This window comes from Brienomyrus brachyistius, chromosome 5 (genome assembly GCF_023856365.1).
Source record: "Brienomyrus brachyistius isolate T26 chromosome 5, BBRACH_0.4, whole genome shotgun sequence".
NCBI lineage: Eukaryota > Metazoa > Chordata > Actinopteri > Osteoglossiformes > Mormyridae > Brienomyrus > Brienomyrus brachyistius.
The window spans coordinates 30,071,870-30,089,515 of record NC_064537.1 but is presented as its reverse complement, the minus strand read 5'-3'; the positions used below and the strand labels follow the sequence as shown (position 1 = coordinate 30,089,515).

At 44.4% G+C, this 17,646-nt stretch overlaps 1 protein-coding gene across 1 annotated transcript; it reads right to left on the bottom strand.

Annotated features, from left to right (window-relative positions):
- Positions 1–2,836: 2,836 nt before the first annotated feature.
- On the bottom strand, positions 2,837–12,272 carry LOC125741726 (transmembrane channel-like protein 7). The gene is made up of 16 exons (XM_049012983.1): positions 12,106–12,272; positions 11,250–11,505; positions 10,134–10,282; positions 9,895–10,050; positions 8,761–8,846; positions 8,334–8,479; positions 7,881–8,028; positions 7,637–7,804; positions 6,445–6,599; positions 6,200–6,311; positions 5,571–5,668; positions 5,261–5,444; positions 4,927–5,057; positions 4,686–4,841; positions 4,517–4,595; positions 2,837–3,023 (listed from the first exon to the last, which is right to left on the bottom strand). The coding sequence occupies exons 1-16, from the start codon at positions 12,122–12,124 to the stop codon at positions 2,853–2,855; spliced, it is 2,214 nt and encodes a 737-aa protein (XP_048868940.1). The 5' UTR covers positions 12,125–12,272; the 3' UTR covers positions 2,837–2,852.
- Between the last annotated feature and the right edge of the window lie 5,374 nt (positions 12,273–17,646).

Below are 17,646 nucleotides of genomic sequence, written 5' to 3'. Positions count from 1 at the left end.
AAGTAGAGGTGCTTTTGGGCTTTGCCTGCTACTACTTAGGTGTTGACAGCCCAGGAGAGGTCCTCTGTGCTGGTGACCCCTAGAAACTTGAAGCTGGAGACTCTCTCCTCAGCCTCAGGTTTGATTTTTACTGGGTTGTGATTGGTCCACAATAACTTCTTTGGTCTTCTTGGAATTTAAGACCATGTTGTCGGTGGTGCACCATGCTGTCAGGTTCTGAACCTCCCCCTTATATGCAGCTTCATCTTTGTTTGATACGAGTCCAGTGAAAGTCGTATCATCCACAAATAACAATAATATTTGATTCATGGTTGGGTTGACAGTCATGGATGAACAGTGTGATTGGGGCTTAGCAGGCAGCTCTGTGGCACACCGGTGCTCAGCGTGAGGGTGGAGGATGTGTACTTGTCCTGCCGCACTTGGTGAGAAAGTCCAGAAACCAAATGCATATGGAGGGAGTCAATCCTAATGTATACAATTTGTTGATCAACTATACTATCTATTCATCCAGTTGAGGGAGGCGTAAAGAGAATTTCCCCTCGGGGACCAATAAAGTATCAATAAAAAAAAATTATAATATGATTAATTATTAAAAATATGATGGCTGTCACAGGGGTCTGGAATCTGGAGTCAAGCAGCATAAACCACAAGGCAGGGAACACCCGGAAAGGGATTCAAACCACCTTCCCGCTACAGCGTACTTCATTGATCATTTGAATATGTTAATAAGTAACATTATTTTCGGTTTACGGGTGATGTTTTGGAGTTCAGTTGTGAAAGGTCCAAAATGTAAACCATGCAAAGCCAGACAGAATTTTACAGCTCAGGTGCTGAGGATCTGAAGTCTCTCTCACTCTCCGTCCCATTCAGCTACCTGCAAGGCAGACAGCGAGTTCACTGAGACTGCAGCCCCTCCATATTATCACTACCCCATCTGCAATATAACACATGACTTGCCCTTTCGAAAACATCTCGAGTCCTTTTCCATTTACTGAGTTGTACCTCACATGATGTTACACTGGATGGCACTGTAGCCTCTCAGCTGCAGGGCTGGTGGTTCAGATTTAGGATTTGGCTCTGCATGTGCAGTTTGCACGCTCACCTTGGAGTTTCCTCCTGTTGGTGACTATAAATTGGCCATAATCATTGCACTCTGGGTGTCCCCCTGCCTGTAGGCTCACTCTGACCCTGTACTGGGGATGTGGTTATGGACAAGAATGTGTTGGTATAAAATGCCCAAATACCTCTGCCAAACCTTGTTGTTCAATGTAGAACCACAAAGGTTAGAAGCCTGTTTCAGAGGGTACAGGTGCAAACCCTACATATACAGAACCATACCAGAGACTCAAACCCTGCTCCCAGAGCTGTGAAGGAACAGTGCTAACCAATGCACCAGCATACCACCCCATGAGCAGAGTTGGGTAATTCAGGTCTAGAGAATAAAAGACCAGACCAAGATTTAGATTCAACCAACCAGTTGAACATAAAGAGTCACAGTCACAGTAGTACTCACCTGGTTGGTTGAAACTAAATCCCGGTCTGGACTTTTACTCTACGGACCTGAATTACCCAACTCTGTCCATGAGATACCCAAAGGTATTTCAAGGTTCTCATTAAGGGGTAGGACGACAGTAACAAAGACCGAATTCCAAAAGCTTTTACATTCCCATCTAAATCCCCAATTACAAGCAGCAGAAAACCCTCACGGGCATGTAAGACCTTTGGTGTGTGACAGTTTCATTTCTAAGTAGCAGCCAATCTGGTCAGGGAGCTGTACAACAAGTCAGTCAGGATCTGAAGTCATGAGATGACGTAAAGCCTGGAGATTGTAGAGACAACACAGGACGAGCCCTCAATGCTGCACTCGCATTCGCCATTACTCAGTCTGCAGCGTTGAAGAGAAGACTGTCACATGCTATATTCTACTTCATCGTTTTATAAATAAATTATTGCCCCTAAAACCATCAGAACAAGAGAAGAGTTCAAACTCAAAATACTCAAAGTCTTTAATTCATTTGACAAATCACAAAAGAAAACTGGTTATTTTGAGTAGTACAAAACATGTAACAGTCAGTTACCAAATGACACAAGGGGGGATGACACTAAAATTAAGCTACTTCTTCTAATAATGGTTTAATAATATTTAATATTATAGAATATTTATAAAAACAAAATATTTCCATTTGACAAAGACAACAGTAATAATAAAATCACAGTAGAGAAAATATTTTTAAAAGTTAAAGAAGACTGGTAGGTTGACAACAGTATAGTGGCTAATTGCTAAATGAAGTGTTGCATTTGTATAAAAGTATACACTATGAGTATCTGTCAGAAACCAGCTTCCTAAATCAATGTGTTTACACTGTCTTTAGTCACTCTGTTTAATTTGCGGCAAGTGACTGAATAGCTGAAACTTAATTCAGACTAACTGCTGTTTAAAAAAGGGCCCTTCACTGAAGGAATTAACGATCAGAACTCCCAATGAGGAAAAAAAACAAAGTAGGTTAAAAAAAACACCACTGGAAAAGTAAACGGACAAAATATTGAAAAAGGCACCACAGACGAGTCAGGCTATGCAAAGTGAATTCTATTGCACTGGAGGATACTGGAGGAGATGCTTCCTCTTTAAGGCCACAGATCTGACCACCTGGTCCAATTTCCTGCTGGGCTGCAGGACAGGCGGGGAGACGAGTTGCTGCCTGACGCTGATCAGGCTAATTTCCCAGGAGTTCTGTGAGGCCTGTCTTTCAAAAGGATAGTGCAGACCTCCTCTGGATCAATCGGGGCTCACGGATGGGCTCATTAAAAGTGTCCTGAGGAACCCCCCCCCCCCCCCCCCCCCCCCATCGAGTTTACACGTTGGTCGCAGAGACGGGTGGCTCGACGAGGCAGAGCCCCTGGGAGGAGCTGCTCTGAGGGCCGTGTAGACCCGAGCTGCTCGAAGACGTCCCCCCTCGGGACCTTGCCACTGATCTCTGTGCCTGCAGTAGCTTCTCGATCAGGAAGCGCTTGTCCCGAGCCTCCTGAATGGGGAGAGAGCAAAATACAGTCTGTTCTGGAAGCACCTGCCAAACATTTCATGATAATTTTGAAGGAAGAAAACAAATGTAACACAGGTTAAACCCTTCGACCTACCTCTATATGCTGCTGTACCACTAGGTAGGTGCAGCTCAGGAAATAATTGAGACCCCTTTAAACAAACCTGCATTTCTAAATCCTAGTTTAATCCTGTTTGTGCTGGCAGAAGGCTACATGGACCAGCAGGTTGCTTCCAGGCACAAAATTTCTAAAACAGCAGTACACAAGAACAAGGTGAAGCAGGAGTCACTGGGAATGACCAGAAACCAGCCAGGTAAAGGGCAGAAGCAACTTTCTAATGCCAAAGATGACCGTCAAGTTATCTGACAGTTTCTCATTAATTGGAGGATGACATCAAGTGACCTTCAAAAGGAACAGGAAACATTAAGTGCAGGTGTGAAGTGCACTGCTAGGACAGTTCATATTGGACTCCTAGAAGCAGGACTGTAGTCCCAAGAAGGAAGAAAGAAGCCCTTTATCAAGGAGAAGCAGGGAAGAACCAAGCGGCAGTTTGCAAAAAATGTTATGCACAGACACGCACCCATAAATTGAGAAATGAGTAAAATAAATTAATTGTGCTGTGCTCTCTTCATTTTTCCAAAGCTGTAATTAAGAGCTCGGTTATATCAGCATTCTTTTCTTTTAAGGGTGCACTAACATACTGACTAGCATCCCACTCAGGGTGCCCCCAGCCTTGTGCCCTGTGCCTCCTGGGGTAGCCTCCTCTCTTCCCTGCAACCCTGACCAGGACAAACAGTGTGAAGATGGATAGATGGATGGGTGGATGGAGAGGCGACACATTGTTTTTATATTTAGTGTCTTTATTTGTAGTGTAAATTCTAATAAATCTCACCACGCTAATGTTGTTACAGTAAAATCCCATTATAGTGGACTTATAACGGAATATCGTCTATAACGGACGAGGTCCGCTGGTCCCGGCCGTGCGCCTTTAAGAACATGCAGAAAAAGCATCGGATATAACGGACTCGCATATAATGGAATTTCGCTTATAACGGACAGGGCCGCTTTTAGCTGTAGTTTTGTTCGCTATAACGCACATGCAGGCTCCGTCTACAAGCGCGTGGCGTGCCGGTGATATCCAGTGCAGATACGTCGTCGGGATTATTAATAGTTATGCATCTGGTGAGGTAAAGCTGGATTACTACATGTACAATTTAATAATCTAAACCACAAGTGTGTCTGCTGGGGTGTGGCATGAGTAAATGGTGTCCTTTAGTTGTGTTCTGGGCATACAGTAACTCTAGATATAACGTACTGTTTTGCCAGGTGCCTTGAAATCCGTTATAACGGGATTTTACTGTAATACATGTCACATCAACAGACCGGGAACATCTCCCAAAGCTTCAGCTCGTGCTAAGATCGGGCATCTGCTTTGCCTCCCGGAATGCCGTTCTTGTCTTGTATCACCAGCACTCACCATGGCGAGCTGCTCCCGGAGCTGGTGCACCACACGCTTGTGAGCTCCTGCCAGCGCGATGACATAAAACATGCCCATGCTGCGGGGAGATAGAGCATTCGGATTTCAGCACGCAAGCAGGGAATACACAGCAGAGCAAAGTAGGAGATGGGAGATCGGAGAGGCTCACCAGGTAATGACGAAGAAGCACACCGCAAAGGCCTCCGAGGCGAGGCTATTCAATATGCCATTTATTCCATTGGGCAGCTGCATTACGCTACGGGGTACCACCTCCCAGGAGGTCTTGTAGCCGACAAAGGGCCCACATGCCTGCGAGCAGCTGATCCTGAGAGACCCGCACACACAAGAGACAGTGCTCAGTGGCGCCCCCTTGTGTACACAAGAGACTGGAGTGCAGCACGGTCACTCACTGTGCGATGCTGGCGATAATGGGGACGGAGGCCATGGCGAGGCCGATCAGCAGCACCCCCAGGAAGAAGAAGTTAGAGCTGGAGGCGCGGAAGGGGCGGGTAGCTGGCCGGCAGTTGTGTATTAAGGTCAGCTGCAAGATTTATCACGCTATAATTACTGGTAATTACTTATTCATCATTACTAATCAACAATGATGGTACTTACAATAAAGTCATTATTGGGTTACTTAGTATTTACTTAGCATAAGCAGACAGGAATCTTAGAAAAAAAACTGCCATCCCAATCATTTCCACATTCATAGAAAGCCCTGGACAGTTGGACAAGGCATTGCACCTTCTTGATGTAGAAAATGATGAAGTACTTGATGGTGCTGATGGCGGGCAGCAGAGGGCAGTAGAAGGTGCCAATCCAGCAGATGGTCTGCCCATAGACCATCTCCAGAACATTCTGGGGAATGGCGAACTCCTGCTGCCCCCACCACTTGACCAGGCCGTATTCACAGTGAGTGACAATGAGCCTGGGAAGGGGAACGAGAAACAGCGCCTCATGGTGGGTACAGTGAGCCATGCAGAGTGGCAGGTCTGTCCTATCTTAAAACTCCAGCCCGGAAAATGTGGCAGATGGAGGGGTAGAGGAGACTCACTTCCTGGGGAACTCCACAAAGAGAGTGACGGCGCCGATGATGAGGAAATCGAATATCATGAGCTTGTACATCTCCTGCCCTACGCGAGACTCCCAGCACTGCGGGCACAGCAATCATAACTACAGTCATACGCTGACAAAACTTGCTAATCTCATCTTTCATGCTCTAATGTTCGCCCCACACACAGTAATGTAGCTCCTATTTTACTGTTTTTTTCCAGTACAATCGCTCTACCAAGATTAGTATTAGATTAAAATCATTTTAAGAATATCAAAGAAAGCCTTACGTGGAATACATGAAATTCGAGTCTTGCACTAGGCCACAATTGTGTCTTAACAAGGCAGCTACTGTGTAACGGCGAGAGAGAACACAGCCTTCAGTCTGTTTTGGGGACAATGCAGCCAAACATCACTGAGCACGGTTTTAACAGCGGTTGTCTCTACACGTGTAAATATATATGGCTGTATAAATCAGAGATTGGGTCAGAAATGTGAGAGGTAAGAATATTACCCAAACTTACCCCCTTTAAACCCTACCGCACTATATTCCTTTAATAGAAAACTCAACTGCTTTTAACTTGGATTACCCAGCCATCAGAGGCATGTTTCACTCTCCCCGAAGGTACTCACTGGATAGAGCTCGTGGTTGTACCCACAGGGACAGCTGCTGTCCTTACAGGTTATCTGGGACCAGAGGGAGAAGAGCAGCACTCCAATACTGGCCAGACGCATGAACACGCACCTGGACGAGGAGGATCAGCAAAGAGGATCGATTACCACCAGATCCGTAAAGAACCTCAAATGGATGAGATTCATATTCACAGGTTGTGAATGAATGGTTTTCCCTGGGTAGTGGTGCAGATGAGGACCCATACCTTATGAGCGTGAAGCGGATCTCAAAGGCAGGGGAGTAGTCCTCATACTGGATGATGATCGAGAAGATGAGCGGAGTGATGAAGTTGGCCAGGGTGATCACGATGGAGGGGAGGTACTCAGAGAGCAATTCCAGTATGAAGATTTGGCTTTTCATCTGTGGACAGGAGAGTACCTTCACGTTCAGACCTTGACAACTCAAAGGTACGGTGAGTCAGAATCTTTCTCCTATGAGTCATGCTACCGCCTTATTAATCCGGCCGTTGAATTCCACAACAAACACTCACTGGGCGACGAGGAAAACAAGATGCTTGAAATGTAGCCATAGCTGGGAAGTAACAAGTCCCGCTACCACAAGAAATGGCTGTTGGGTTATAGATAATCAGATGGTCAGTATTAAGTGACCGCAGCATTATGAAGTTCAGGACAGGAGGGAAACACTGCAGCCAATCAGATGGTCAGTATTAAGTGGCCGCAGCATTATGAAGTTCAGGAGAGGAGGGAAACACTGCAGCCAATCAGATGGTCAGTATTACTTTGAAAAAAACACCCGCAGACCATTTATCTTTAAAATAATTTTCACATATATATTTTAGATAAATCCCAGAATTAGCCTTAAAGACTTTACTGATGCCGGAGCTGGGCCTGGAATTAATCGGACATAAACAGAAAGCACACTGATGGAAAATAAACAGCTAAATGAAGCAAAGCATGTGTGCAATTTATTCCTTGTTATTAACATTTGCCCTGCAACCCTGACTAAGCAGCTGTGAGATGGATGGATGGATGGATGGATGGAATGGAATTTTTTTTTTAATTCACATTTTAAGATGCTCTGCACAATTTTGATATATTTACAAACTGTTCAGTTGTTGCACAGACTGCATCAATACCAGATTTCTGAAATTTTTCAAATGTCATAAAACCTCAGTGGACAGTCATCTTTTCCTCCAGTATAAACAAGGCTGTAAGTGTGATTTTTTTGTCCCCAATAACATTTTCAGTGATTTTCCCTGATTTTCAAACCAGCAGAATGGATCAATAAGGCCTGCATTTAAAGTGAATGCTGTCCCAGTTCAGGAGTAAAGTCATACAATATAATCTCAACCTCAAGTTCTAGAAGACCGGCAAACCCAGATCCTTCAACAGTAACAAAAGGCAATGACAAAAACTGGTGCAAATATTGCATTTGACCTGGGATTCCTGGGAGTAGATGGTGGCCCTGTAGATGCTGTAGAAGCAGGCAGCCAGCACGGACACCACAAACATGTTGAGGGCCAACCGTATTGTGTAGATCCGGCACTTCTCCTTGCGCGTGCGCCCCGCTATCTTCTGCTTTATCCTCTCCTCCTCCAGGTCCGTCTGGGTAGGGGGGACAGGATTAGAGTAAGAACGTGCAACAGCGCCCCCCCCCCTCCATTTGCTAGCTCCGACCCACCTTTAGCTCATAGCTCAGGCTGCTCCTCTTTAACCTGGCTGCGTTCGCGTTGGTGATGCAGAAGTCCCAGCCCGCGAAGATCTTGTTGCAGAAGCTCTGGAAGAGTTCTTCATCCTGGATGAGGTTTTGCTTAAAGCCAGCTGCAGATCTGGAGGTTACAGGGGAACTCAGACCAAAGCAAGGCCCCTAGGAAGCCTCCTGTCATTTAATCTTACTCTGCAAACATTAGCCATATCAATGTTTCTCAATCCGGTCCTCTGGGACCCACAGTCAGTCCACATTTGCCCCCTCCGAGCTCCTGTAGGACCAACTGTAGGTCCCCAAGGGCTGGGCTGGAAAACACTGTGCTAAATAATCAGCAGGATAGTGATCAAGCTTTACTCTCTGCGACTGGTGATGTCATCGTCAGTCGCTTCCTTTACTGCTTACACGACACTGTAAAACGCAACATACCTTTTTACAATCCATATGAGGCTCAGAAACAGGTAAGCCACGGTGATAAGGATGTAGGCCAGAGGAAGGTTGTAAGTGAATTTAGGGTAATTAATGCCGTCCACCTTGTAGTACCCATAAAACAGGTATGTTTCTTCCAAGAACCCCTGTATGACAAGGAACAAGCAAGAAGCTTTAAGGGCGCAGTACAGACATCTTCTGTATGGACTTACAGTAATTCATTTACACTTCCTGTTAAATGTCAATAACATGGCTACATTTCCTGACACTAAAGATGTGTGAGAGGCCTGTGTCAGCTTAACCTTACAAAGATCATTTAGGGCTCGGTGTGGAAAACTAAGTCTGCAATGCAGTGAGGAGTACATGCTGTAAAAGACAGATTTCAGGCCTGTTAGTTCCCTCAGTGATGTGGTGCCGCTGTACTTACTGTGCCAGACAGGAGGTCTGAGATGTACTGGTGAAACACAACCAGGCCCTGCCTGGAGGTGCTGGGATAATCGCTACATGTCAGTCCTGAAAAACAGAGCACAGCCTGCTGTCTTACTAAAAGCTCAGTTGCTTTCTTCATTTGGATATCAATGAAATGCATATAATCAATGTGTATATTTTGTCAAGGCTGTGAATAGCTGTGAGGGAGGTCTGTCTGTATGAGGCAGGCGGCTACTGTGGGGCAAAAAAGTACTTAGTCAACCACCAATTGTGCAAGTTCTCCCACTGAAAAAGATGAGAGGCCTGTAATTTTCAATATAGGTATAGCTCAACTATGAGAGACAAAATGAGACAAAGAAATCCAGATAATCACATTGACTGAATTTTAAAGAATTTATTTGCAAAGTATGGTGGGAAATAAGCATTTGGTCTCATCATTTTAAGCGGGAGAACTTGCACAATTGGTGGCTGACTAAATACTTTTTTGCTCCACTGTATGTATGAGAGCTGAGCGAGAGATCAGTCTGTATGAAGGAGGCAACGTCACTGCAAGAGAGATCGGTCTGTATGAGGGAGGTGACATCACTGCATGAGAGGACAGTCTGTGTGAGGAAGGTGACGTCATTGTGGGAGAGGTCAGTCGGTATGAGGGACATAGCATCATTGTAAGAGAGGTTAGTTTGTAGGAGGGAGGTGATGTCACTATGGGAGAGGTCAGTCTATTTGAGGGAGGTGACATCCTTGTAAAAGAGGTCAGTCTGTATGAGGGAGGTGACGCCACTGAAAGAGGTCAGTCTGTATGAGGGAGGTGACGCCACTGAAAGAGGTCAGTCTGTATGAGGGAGGTGACGCCACTGCGAGAGAAGACAGTCTGTATGAAGGAGGTGATGTCACAGCGGCAGAGGTCAGTCTGTATGCCGGAAGTGATGTCACTGCGGGAAAGGTCAATCTGTATAAGGGAGGTGACGTCACTGTGACAGAGGTCATTCTATATGAGGGATGTGACGTCACTGTGAGAGAGGTCAGTCTGTGTTATGGAGGTACGTCTGGGGGACATGGTGTGTCTCCAGGGGAAGTCTGTCTGCATACCAGATGCAAGGCACGCGGAGAGAAGGCACAGGCTGGTACCCACCATCGCCCAGGTTGGAGGTGATGTTTCCCGAGGCGTGGGGCACGGCGATTATGGGCAGCATGACGAAGCCAAAAATCAACAGGAAAATGACAAAGTTGAGCAGGACCAGAAACCGCAGGAAGGAGAAGTAAGAGCGGATCCCCGTGCCGAACATCCCTACGGTGCAGAGAGAGGTGGCGTGAGGGAGAGAGCGCCATTGTCAGGGCAGGGTGCGCACATGGGAAGGCTGCAGCTCTCACCCTCTATCACGTGGATGTCGGTCCTCCAGAGCTGAAGGGCCATCAGCAGATGCCCAGCTTCCTCCCTCAGCCTCTTGAGAGAGTGCCGAGTCCCCTGCCACCACTGCTCCCAGCCAACCAGCTCCTTCTCCTTCTCCATGTGCCGCTCCCTGGCAGGCAGACAGGCCGCGATCACTCAAGGGGTATTCTGAGGATACCCCACGGCTGGGGTCACGAGGGTTAAGTGCCACTAAATCCCTGGGCTGTACATTAAAATAAAATCTGCCAATGAGCCCCAGGCGAAATACGAGTCGGTAACACAGGCTGCATACATTTAAGAGGGATAATGAGCTGTGTGTAACAGGACCATACAGAAGAATACAGCATCAAGAGGCTGATATCTGTTTCACTTAGAGAAATGATAGTCTTCTGTTAAAATATGTATGACTCTTTGGAGCACGATTTCCACCTTTATTACACTTCCCTTTTACTTCCTGTTTTCTCTCCAGACCAGAATGTCGAACGCGTCTACAAAAAAGCCGACAGCTCAGTGACACCCATCGCAAAACTGCTGCTTGCAGACTAAGCTCAAACGATGCAAATTACAGCTCTTCCGATGCCGTTAAGTGAACTTGCATGGAATTTGATATATCTGTTTTACATAATGCTGCACATTTGTGTTTGTGATCTTTTAAGCTGTTTTCTATAACATGTTTAAAACTCAGCTAACACTTTGATATCAATTCCACTCCAATTTTCCTGAAGCCTTATCAATGTTATGACGTGATATAGTAATCACAATAACAACAATAATTATTATAATAATAATAATCATCGTAATAATTAGTACTAATTACATATAATAACATTATAGTTTATATTTAGGTGACCGTAGCCAGGACAAGTGGCTGGAAGATGGATGGATGGATATTTAGTTAATAAGTGAAGACTAAAACTTGCAAACTACATTAACTGTCCAGATATCACTGAAGCACTTGTTAGTACTTCATATAAAAGAAACATGTATAAGCTTAATCTCCCATACACACGAGTGTACAGTACAGTCAACAGAGCTGATGGAATTGATCTTGTTTTCATGATGTGTGTGTCTCGCGGACAGGAGGTCAGGTGACTGACTTGTGCCTGCGTTTCTCCACCATGGAGAGCGGCAGTTCGCGGGCAGGTCTCTGCAGTGGTGCCACCTTGGGCCTCTCTTCCATTCTCTCTCCTTTAAGTTTCCAGCTGGAAGATGAGCCTAATCGCGTGCGCTGGCTGTTCCGCCTTCTCGAGCTGCCGGAGACGGATGACTTCCGGCGGTACAGCAGGGACTGGTAGCTGGGCAGCTGGTCCAGCAGCAGGTTACTGGCAGGACCGCTCGGGCCCATGAAGAAAACTGAAGGGAGAGGCAACGAGGCTGCTAAGATCCAAATGAGCAATCAGAGGGGCTGCGGGGCCTTATTTTATTACAGAGTTACATTAACACATCATTAATCTCACCATAGAGTTTAATACCAAAACAAAGCTAGCAGTAGTCAATGCCACACATTTCATTTTTCCAGGTATATGTCCAAGAATTATTATTATTGTTGTTATTGTTATTATTACAACAACAGCATTGCTTCCACAGTTTTTGTAACATGCTTAATACACAGGAATTGTGTAATTTTGAGCTACAACAATGCTATTCCAAGGAATATAAGGAATTCCGGAGATGTTCAGACACGTTACTGCTGCCAAACGGCGTTAACATGGGCGCACAACGCCAACCTCTGTCCTTATGATGTAATTTTAGCAAAAGTTAGCATTCACTTTCTGGGACAGCACTGCCAAATAACAGCCATTACATTACAGCGCGAAACAATGAAGGATTCCTAAAATAAAAATAAAAACATAGCTATCGAGCGGACGATCAACAAGCTGGCCTGCCGGATCCAGAGTTTCAATTACTTGAATTTACTTGCAAATAAAAGACAAAAGAAGAAATAATACATACCCGAGTCGTTATGATCCATTTTGATAAACAGTCACGGATCGTCAACTTAAACCGGGCAGACTGCGTCCTGTACTTCCCTTCCGCTGTCCCAAAAGCAGTGAGCTTCGCCTCCCACAAACCTACGCTCCGCCCCAGCCCAATGCGCTCCCTCTCACTGCCTGGAATGTCGGCGGCACTTGGTGATAAAATGCACGTCACAAAGCATGACTGACAAAGTGTGTTGTATATTAGTCATAATAGATGATGATGGTGATGATGATGATGACGACGATAACAACAACAACAACAACAACAATAATAATAATAATAATAATAATAATAATAATAATAATAAATAGCACTTCGTGCTTTGCACCCTTAATAATCCATCCACTAATATTAATCCATCTAACCATTAATAAGATTGGGAGACCCATATAAAACACAGGCAAGACTCAAACCCCAACTCTGTTCGCAGTAGCGCAGCTAGAGATTTTGGGCCCCATGAAAATATACCTATTGGGCCCCGTTCCACACAAATCCATATACGTTCCAAATTTTTTTGAGCCCTTGTCACTCGGGGGCCTTGAAATCGTCATAATCGCCCATTAGGGCGTATGGTGGTAGGAGGCAGCCCCAACAAGCCAACGCACCAAGCTTTTTCTACCTAAGAGTGCATTCATTTTACTCAGTTAAAAACAGAGACCACTAGAGGGCACAATAAACATTTATGACAAACAGTTTTCTTAAGATCTCATTAAATTCCACATCAGATTGGCACGCTTCTTCACAAGGAATTTTCTAAGTCACGGAGCTTCAGTAATTGGCTGTGCAGTGGGAAACTAAAGAACTCTGAATCAGCCTGCATTTTACCGAAACTGGAATTATAGCAAGAAAAATTTTCTCATTAGTATAATACACATTTATATGGTCTGCATAGCAATTAAAGTTTGCACTTGTAATTGAAATCACATTTGTGAAAATAATACAAAACAAACAATGCTATTTGCAGTAACACAACAATGCAATGATTATGCAATTTACATTCATTAGCCCTATGTATACTGCAGTATTATTTCCTAGAGTTTTTAGAACACATAACAGATTCAACAACAAAACAGCTTTTAAAACATTAACATTTTTGTTATAATTAAATACTGCAGTCAAGCATATCACATACTGTACACTGATCTGCCATAACATTAAACCACCTGCATAATATTGTGTAGGTCCTCCTTATGCCACCAAAACAGCTCTGACCTGTCAAGGAATGGACTCCACAAGACCTCTGAAGGTGTCCTGTGGTATCTGGCACCAAGACATTTGTGGCAGATCTTTTAAGTCCCATAAGTTGTGAGATGGAGCTTCCATGGATCGGACTTGTTTGTCCAGCACATCCCACAGATGCTCGATCAGACTGAGACCTGGGAAATTTGGAGGCCAAGTCAACAGCTTGAACTCTTTTTCAAGTTCCATCATAACGTTCCTCAACAATTTTGGATGTGGCAGCATGCATCATCCTCCCGAAAGAGGCCACTGCCATAGGGAAATATGACTGCCATGAAAGAGTGTACTTAGCCTGATGATTCCAAGACGCAAGATTTCCCAGAAGAACATGGCTCAGAGCATCACACTGCTTCCGTCAGCTTGCCTTCTTCCTATAGCGCATCCTGGTGCCAGCTCTCCCCTAGGTAAACTACGTACACACACTCAACCATCCGCACAATGTAAATGAAAATGTGACTCATAAGACCAGGCCATCCTCTTCTATTGCTACATGGTGCAGTTCTGTTGCTCACCTGCCCATTTTAGCCACTGTCGGTGGTGGACAGGGGTCATGATGGGCACTCTGACCGATTTAGGGTTACACAGCCCCATACTAAGCAAGCTGTAGTGCATTGTGTGTTCTGACATCTTTCCATCATAGCCAGCATTAAGTTTTTCAGCTATTTGTGCTACATTAGTTCTCCTGTGGGCCTGGAAGCGATTGACTATAGCTGTTGCTCCCCAGTTACATCAAGATGCCTTGGGTGCCCATAACCCAGTCTCCGGTTGGCCATTTTTAGACCAATTTTGTTAGATACTGACCACTGCATACTGGGAACTCCCCACAAGATTTGCCATTTTGGAGATGCTCTGACCCAGTTGTCTAGCCATTTCAATTCGGCTCTTGTCAAAGTTGCTCCATTTTTCCTGCTTCCGATACATCAACTTCATGAATTGACTGTTGACTTGCCTAATACATAATAGGCTCTTTCATACCAAAGTTCCAGAACCTGGTCTTGGTCAGAGAGGGAAAGTTCAGGTCCAGAAAAAACAAATCCAGAAGAAGGTTTTGTTCCAACCAATCAGTTGCACTTAAGGTAGTCTGGGCTAAATGTAAGTGAACAAAGATAAAGGCAATTTAAACTGGGGTAAATTAAATCTCACAAGTTATCCAGGAAGCAAGAAATCTTACTTTTTGAAATAGGTCCCTGGTATTGCTGAATGGCTTTCCAACTTGCTGTACTGCAACACCGTTAAGTGTTTTGTGATGCCATTCCCAGTTCCAAGTTCCGAAAGACAGCATATTTAACATTATCCCACTATTAGGTGCTGGTAAGCTCCACTGCCACCCCAGTGATATTAGACAAAAGTGTATTGGTTAGCAATCAAATTTTCCAATGCAGAAGTAAGGAGACACAATCAAAAAAATGAATTAATTGATACATTATAGTGATGGGAATTCTGGCTCTTTTAAGAGAGCCGGCTCTTTCGGCTCCCAAGTGGCTCTTCAGATTTTATTTGGTGCTTAAATGAATTTATTACCAAAAATAATGTAAAAGTATTAGTGAAATGAATTACTATGGTTGGAAATCACATGCAATCATTTTAGCCAATTCCTCATCAATTGTTTTCTTTTTTACTGGAGTCATAGCTTTTTGCACAAACTGTCTCATAGAGCTCTAGGTTGTAGGCCTAGGTGGTTGTGGTGCTGTACTGGATGACGGTGTAGACACTGACAAACTGGCACTTTCAACAGTTGCAGTAGACAAACTGTGACTTTCATTAGTAGCAGGTTCACTTGCTTCCCTTTTTTCTTCCCACTGCACTGATGGATGTACAGTTCTCAGGTGCCAATGCAGGCTATTTGTAGAGCCTGGTCGATATGAGATTTTAACCTTGCACGCTCTACACTCTGCCTTTGTATTATCAATGTAATTGAAATGTATCCAAATTTCACTCCGTTTCCTGCAGTCACTCATTTTGTCGTGCGCGTCTCCTTCCCTCCTGTTTCTCTGTCTGTGCCCGCGATTGCTGTATTTGTCTATGGGTGCGTTCGACTTCACGCAGCAGTTTGCAGTGCTAGCTTAAAGCAATGCATTCTGGTCCCAACGCAATGCATCACGGTTAAATTTGTTTTGTCCGACTTCAGCAGCGCTGCAAAACGTCACCACCCGTGACCATGTCACATAGTACAAAAACCTCAAGAGAGCAAGGCGACATAAAACTTAAAGCCCAAGTCGAACGCACCCTATAGCACCGCTCCTCCCCTTCCAGCTCAGAGCAGACACGCATCGTGTGGTTGACCAATCCGTGCGGCTTGAAAAAAAAATAGAGAAATATAAAAAGCGGCTCCGATCGTTCACTTCAAAGAGCCGGCTCCGAGAACCGTTTCGTTCGCGATCGACACATCACTAATGCATTAAATGTAGCTGGAATACAAAAATAATTCCATCTGCTCAATTTTTGCTCCGCTTCATCTCTTTTTCTGTAACTTGCAAAATAGCACTGGTGCTTATGGTCAAAAAGTCGGCAAGCAGTAGTTCGGGTTCGAACGAAAAGTACCTTAGTCTGGATCAGCTAACATTTAACGTTGGTCGAACGTCGGACATAAAGTCGGCCCAACGTCATTAGCAGACGTTAGCAGTGTGATAAGCATGTGGTTATGTTAAGTTTATGTTTAGTTAGCAGACACTTTTATCCAAAGCACCTTACAGAAATCACATAATAATAATAATAATTTGGCTTTCCTGATTAGAAAGATGACCATGACAACATACAGTTCATAAATGGTTCAAATACGAAATACAAAAACATCCATGTGCCCCCACTATTTCTCTGGTCACAAGCCGCTACGGTATTGTAGTCCTGTCATGAAATTTCCTCAATACTAAATATTCCACGGTCAACTGTTAATGGTATTATAACAAAGTGGAAGCAATTGGGAACAACAGCAACTCAGCCATGAAGTGGTAGGTCACGTAAAATCACAGAGCGGGGACAATACATGCAGAGGCACAAACTGTCTGCAGAGTCAATAGCTACAGATCTCCAAACTTCGTGAGACCTTCAGGTTAGCTCCAGAACATTGAGTAGAGAATTTCATGGAATGGGTTTCCAAGTGCAATGCAAAGCGTCAGATGCAGTGGTGTAAAGCACGCCGCCACTGGACTATAGAGTAGTGGAGGCGTGTTCTCTGGAGTGACGAATCACACTTCTCTATCTTGTAATCCAATGGATGGGTCTGGGTTTGCCGATTGCCAGGAGAACGGTACTTGCCTGACTGCATTGTGCCAGGTGTAGAGTTGGGTGGAGGGGGGATTATGGTGTGGGTTTGTTTTTCAGGGGTTGGACTTGGCCCCTTAGTTCCAGTGAAAGGAACTCTTAATGCTGCAGCATTCAAAGCCATTTTGAACAAATTCATGCTCCCAACTTTTTGGGAACAGTTTGGTGACGGCCCCTTCCTGACTGCGCACCAGTGCACAAAGCAACGTCCATAAGGACATGGATAAGTGAGTCTGGTGTGGAGGAACTTGACTGGCCTGCACAGAGCCTTGACCTCAACCCAACAGAACACCTTTGGGATGGATTAGAGTGGAGACTGAAAGCCAGGCCTTCTCATCCAACATAAGTGCCTGACCTCACAAATGCTCTCCTTGAAGAACGGTCAAAAATTCCCATAAACACACCCCTAAACTTTGTGGACAGCCTTCCCAGAAGAGTTGAAGCTATTATATATAGCTGCAAAGCCGGGCCAACTCCATATTAAAGCCTATGTATTAAGAATGGGACATCATTAAAGTTCATGTGTGTGCAAAGGCAGGTGTCCCAATACTTTTGGCAATATAGTGTGTGTTCTATATGTGTATTATTGCAAGTTGCCTTTGCATCTGTAATAGTACATTTGCCACCAATATCATAAGAAGTGAAGTTTATTCTCACTTTAAACCAGAATGTCTACCATTCCTTATATTTTGTTATTTATTAACTTGTTAATCTTCCTCGTAAATGTCACAAACGAAAGAGTTTGAAATTTAAAGGTAGGTCCAGCCTATGTGAATTTAGATGTCGGGTTCGGGAACATTTAATACACCTTGTTTATGGTAAGATTTTGTCGCTTTCATTTAAATGCGTCTGCTAGTTTTAATGGTGCAAAATTTGGACAAAACGGTTTCCTGTTTCGGTCGTTTTAATAAATACGTGGCAGATTTCAATAAATCCGTAATCGTAATAGTTACCAGTGGAACAGTGGGCACAAAAGTGGTTCCTCCGTGCTGTACCTAGTTTTATCCGTTAATA

Coding starts and splice junctions, on each gene's coding strand:
- LOC125741726 (XM_049012983.1), bottom strand. Junction 8,029..8,333: donor CTCATATGGATTGTAAAAAG/GTATGTTGCGTT, acceptor TGTAACCTCCAG/ATCTGCAGCTGGCTTTAAGC. Junction 5,445..5,570: donor TTTGTGGAGTTCCCCAGGAA/GTGAGTCTCCTC, acceptor TCCCCTTCCCAG/GCTCATTGTCACTCACTGTG.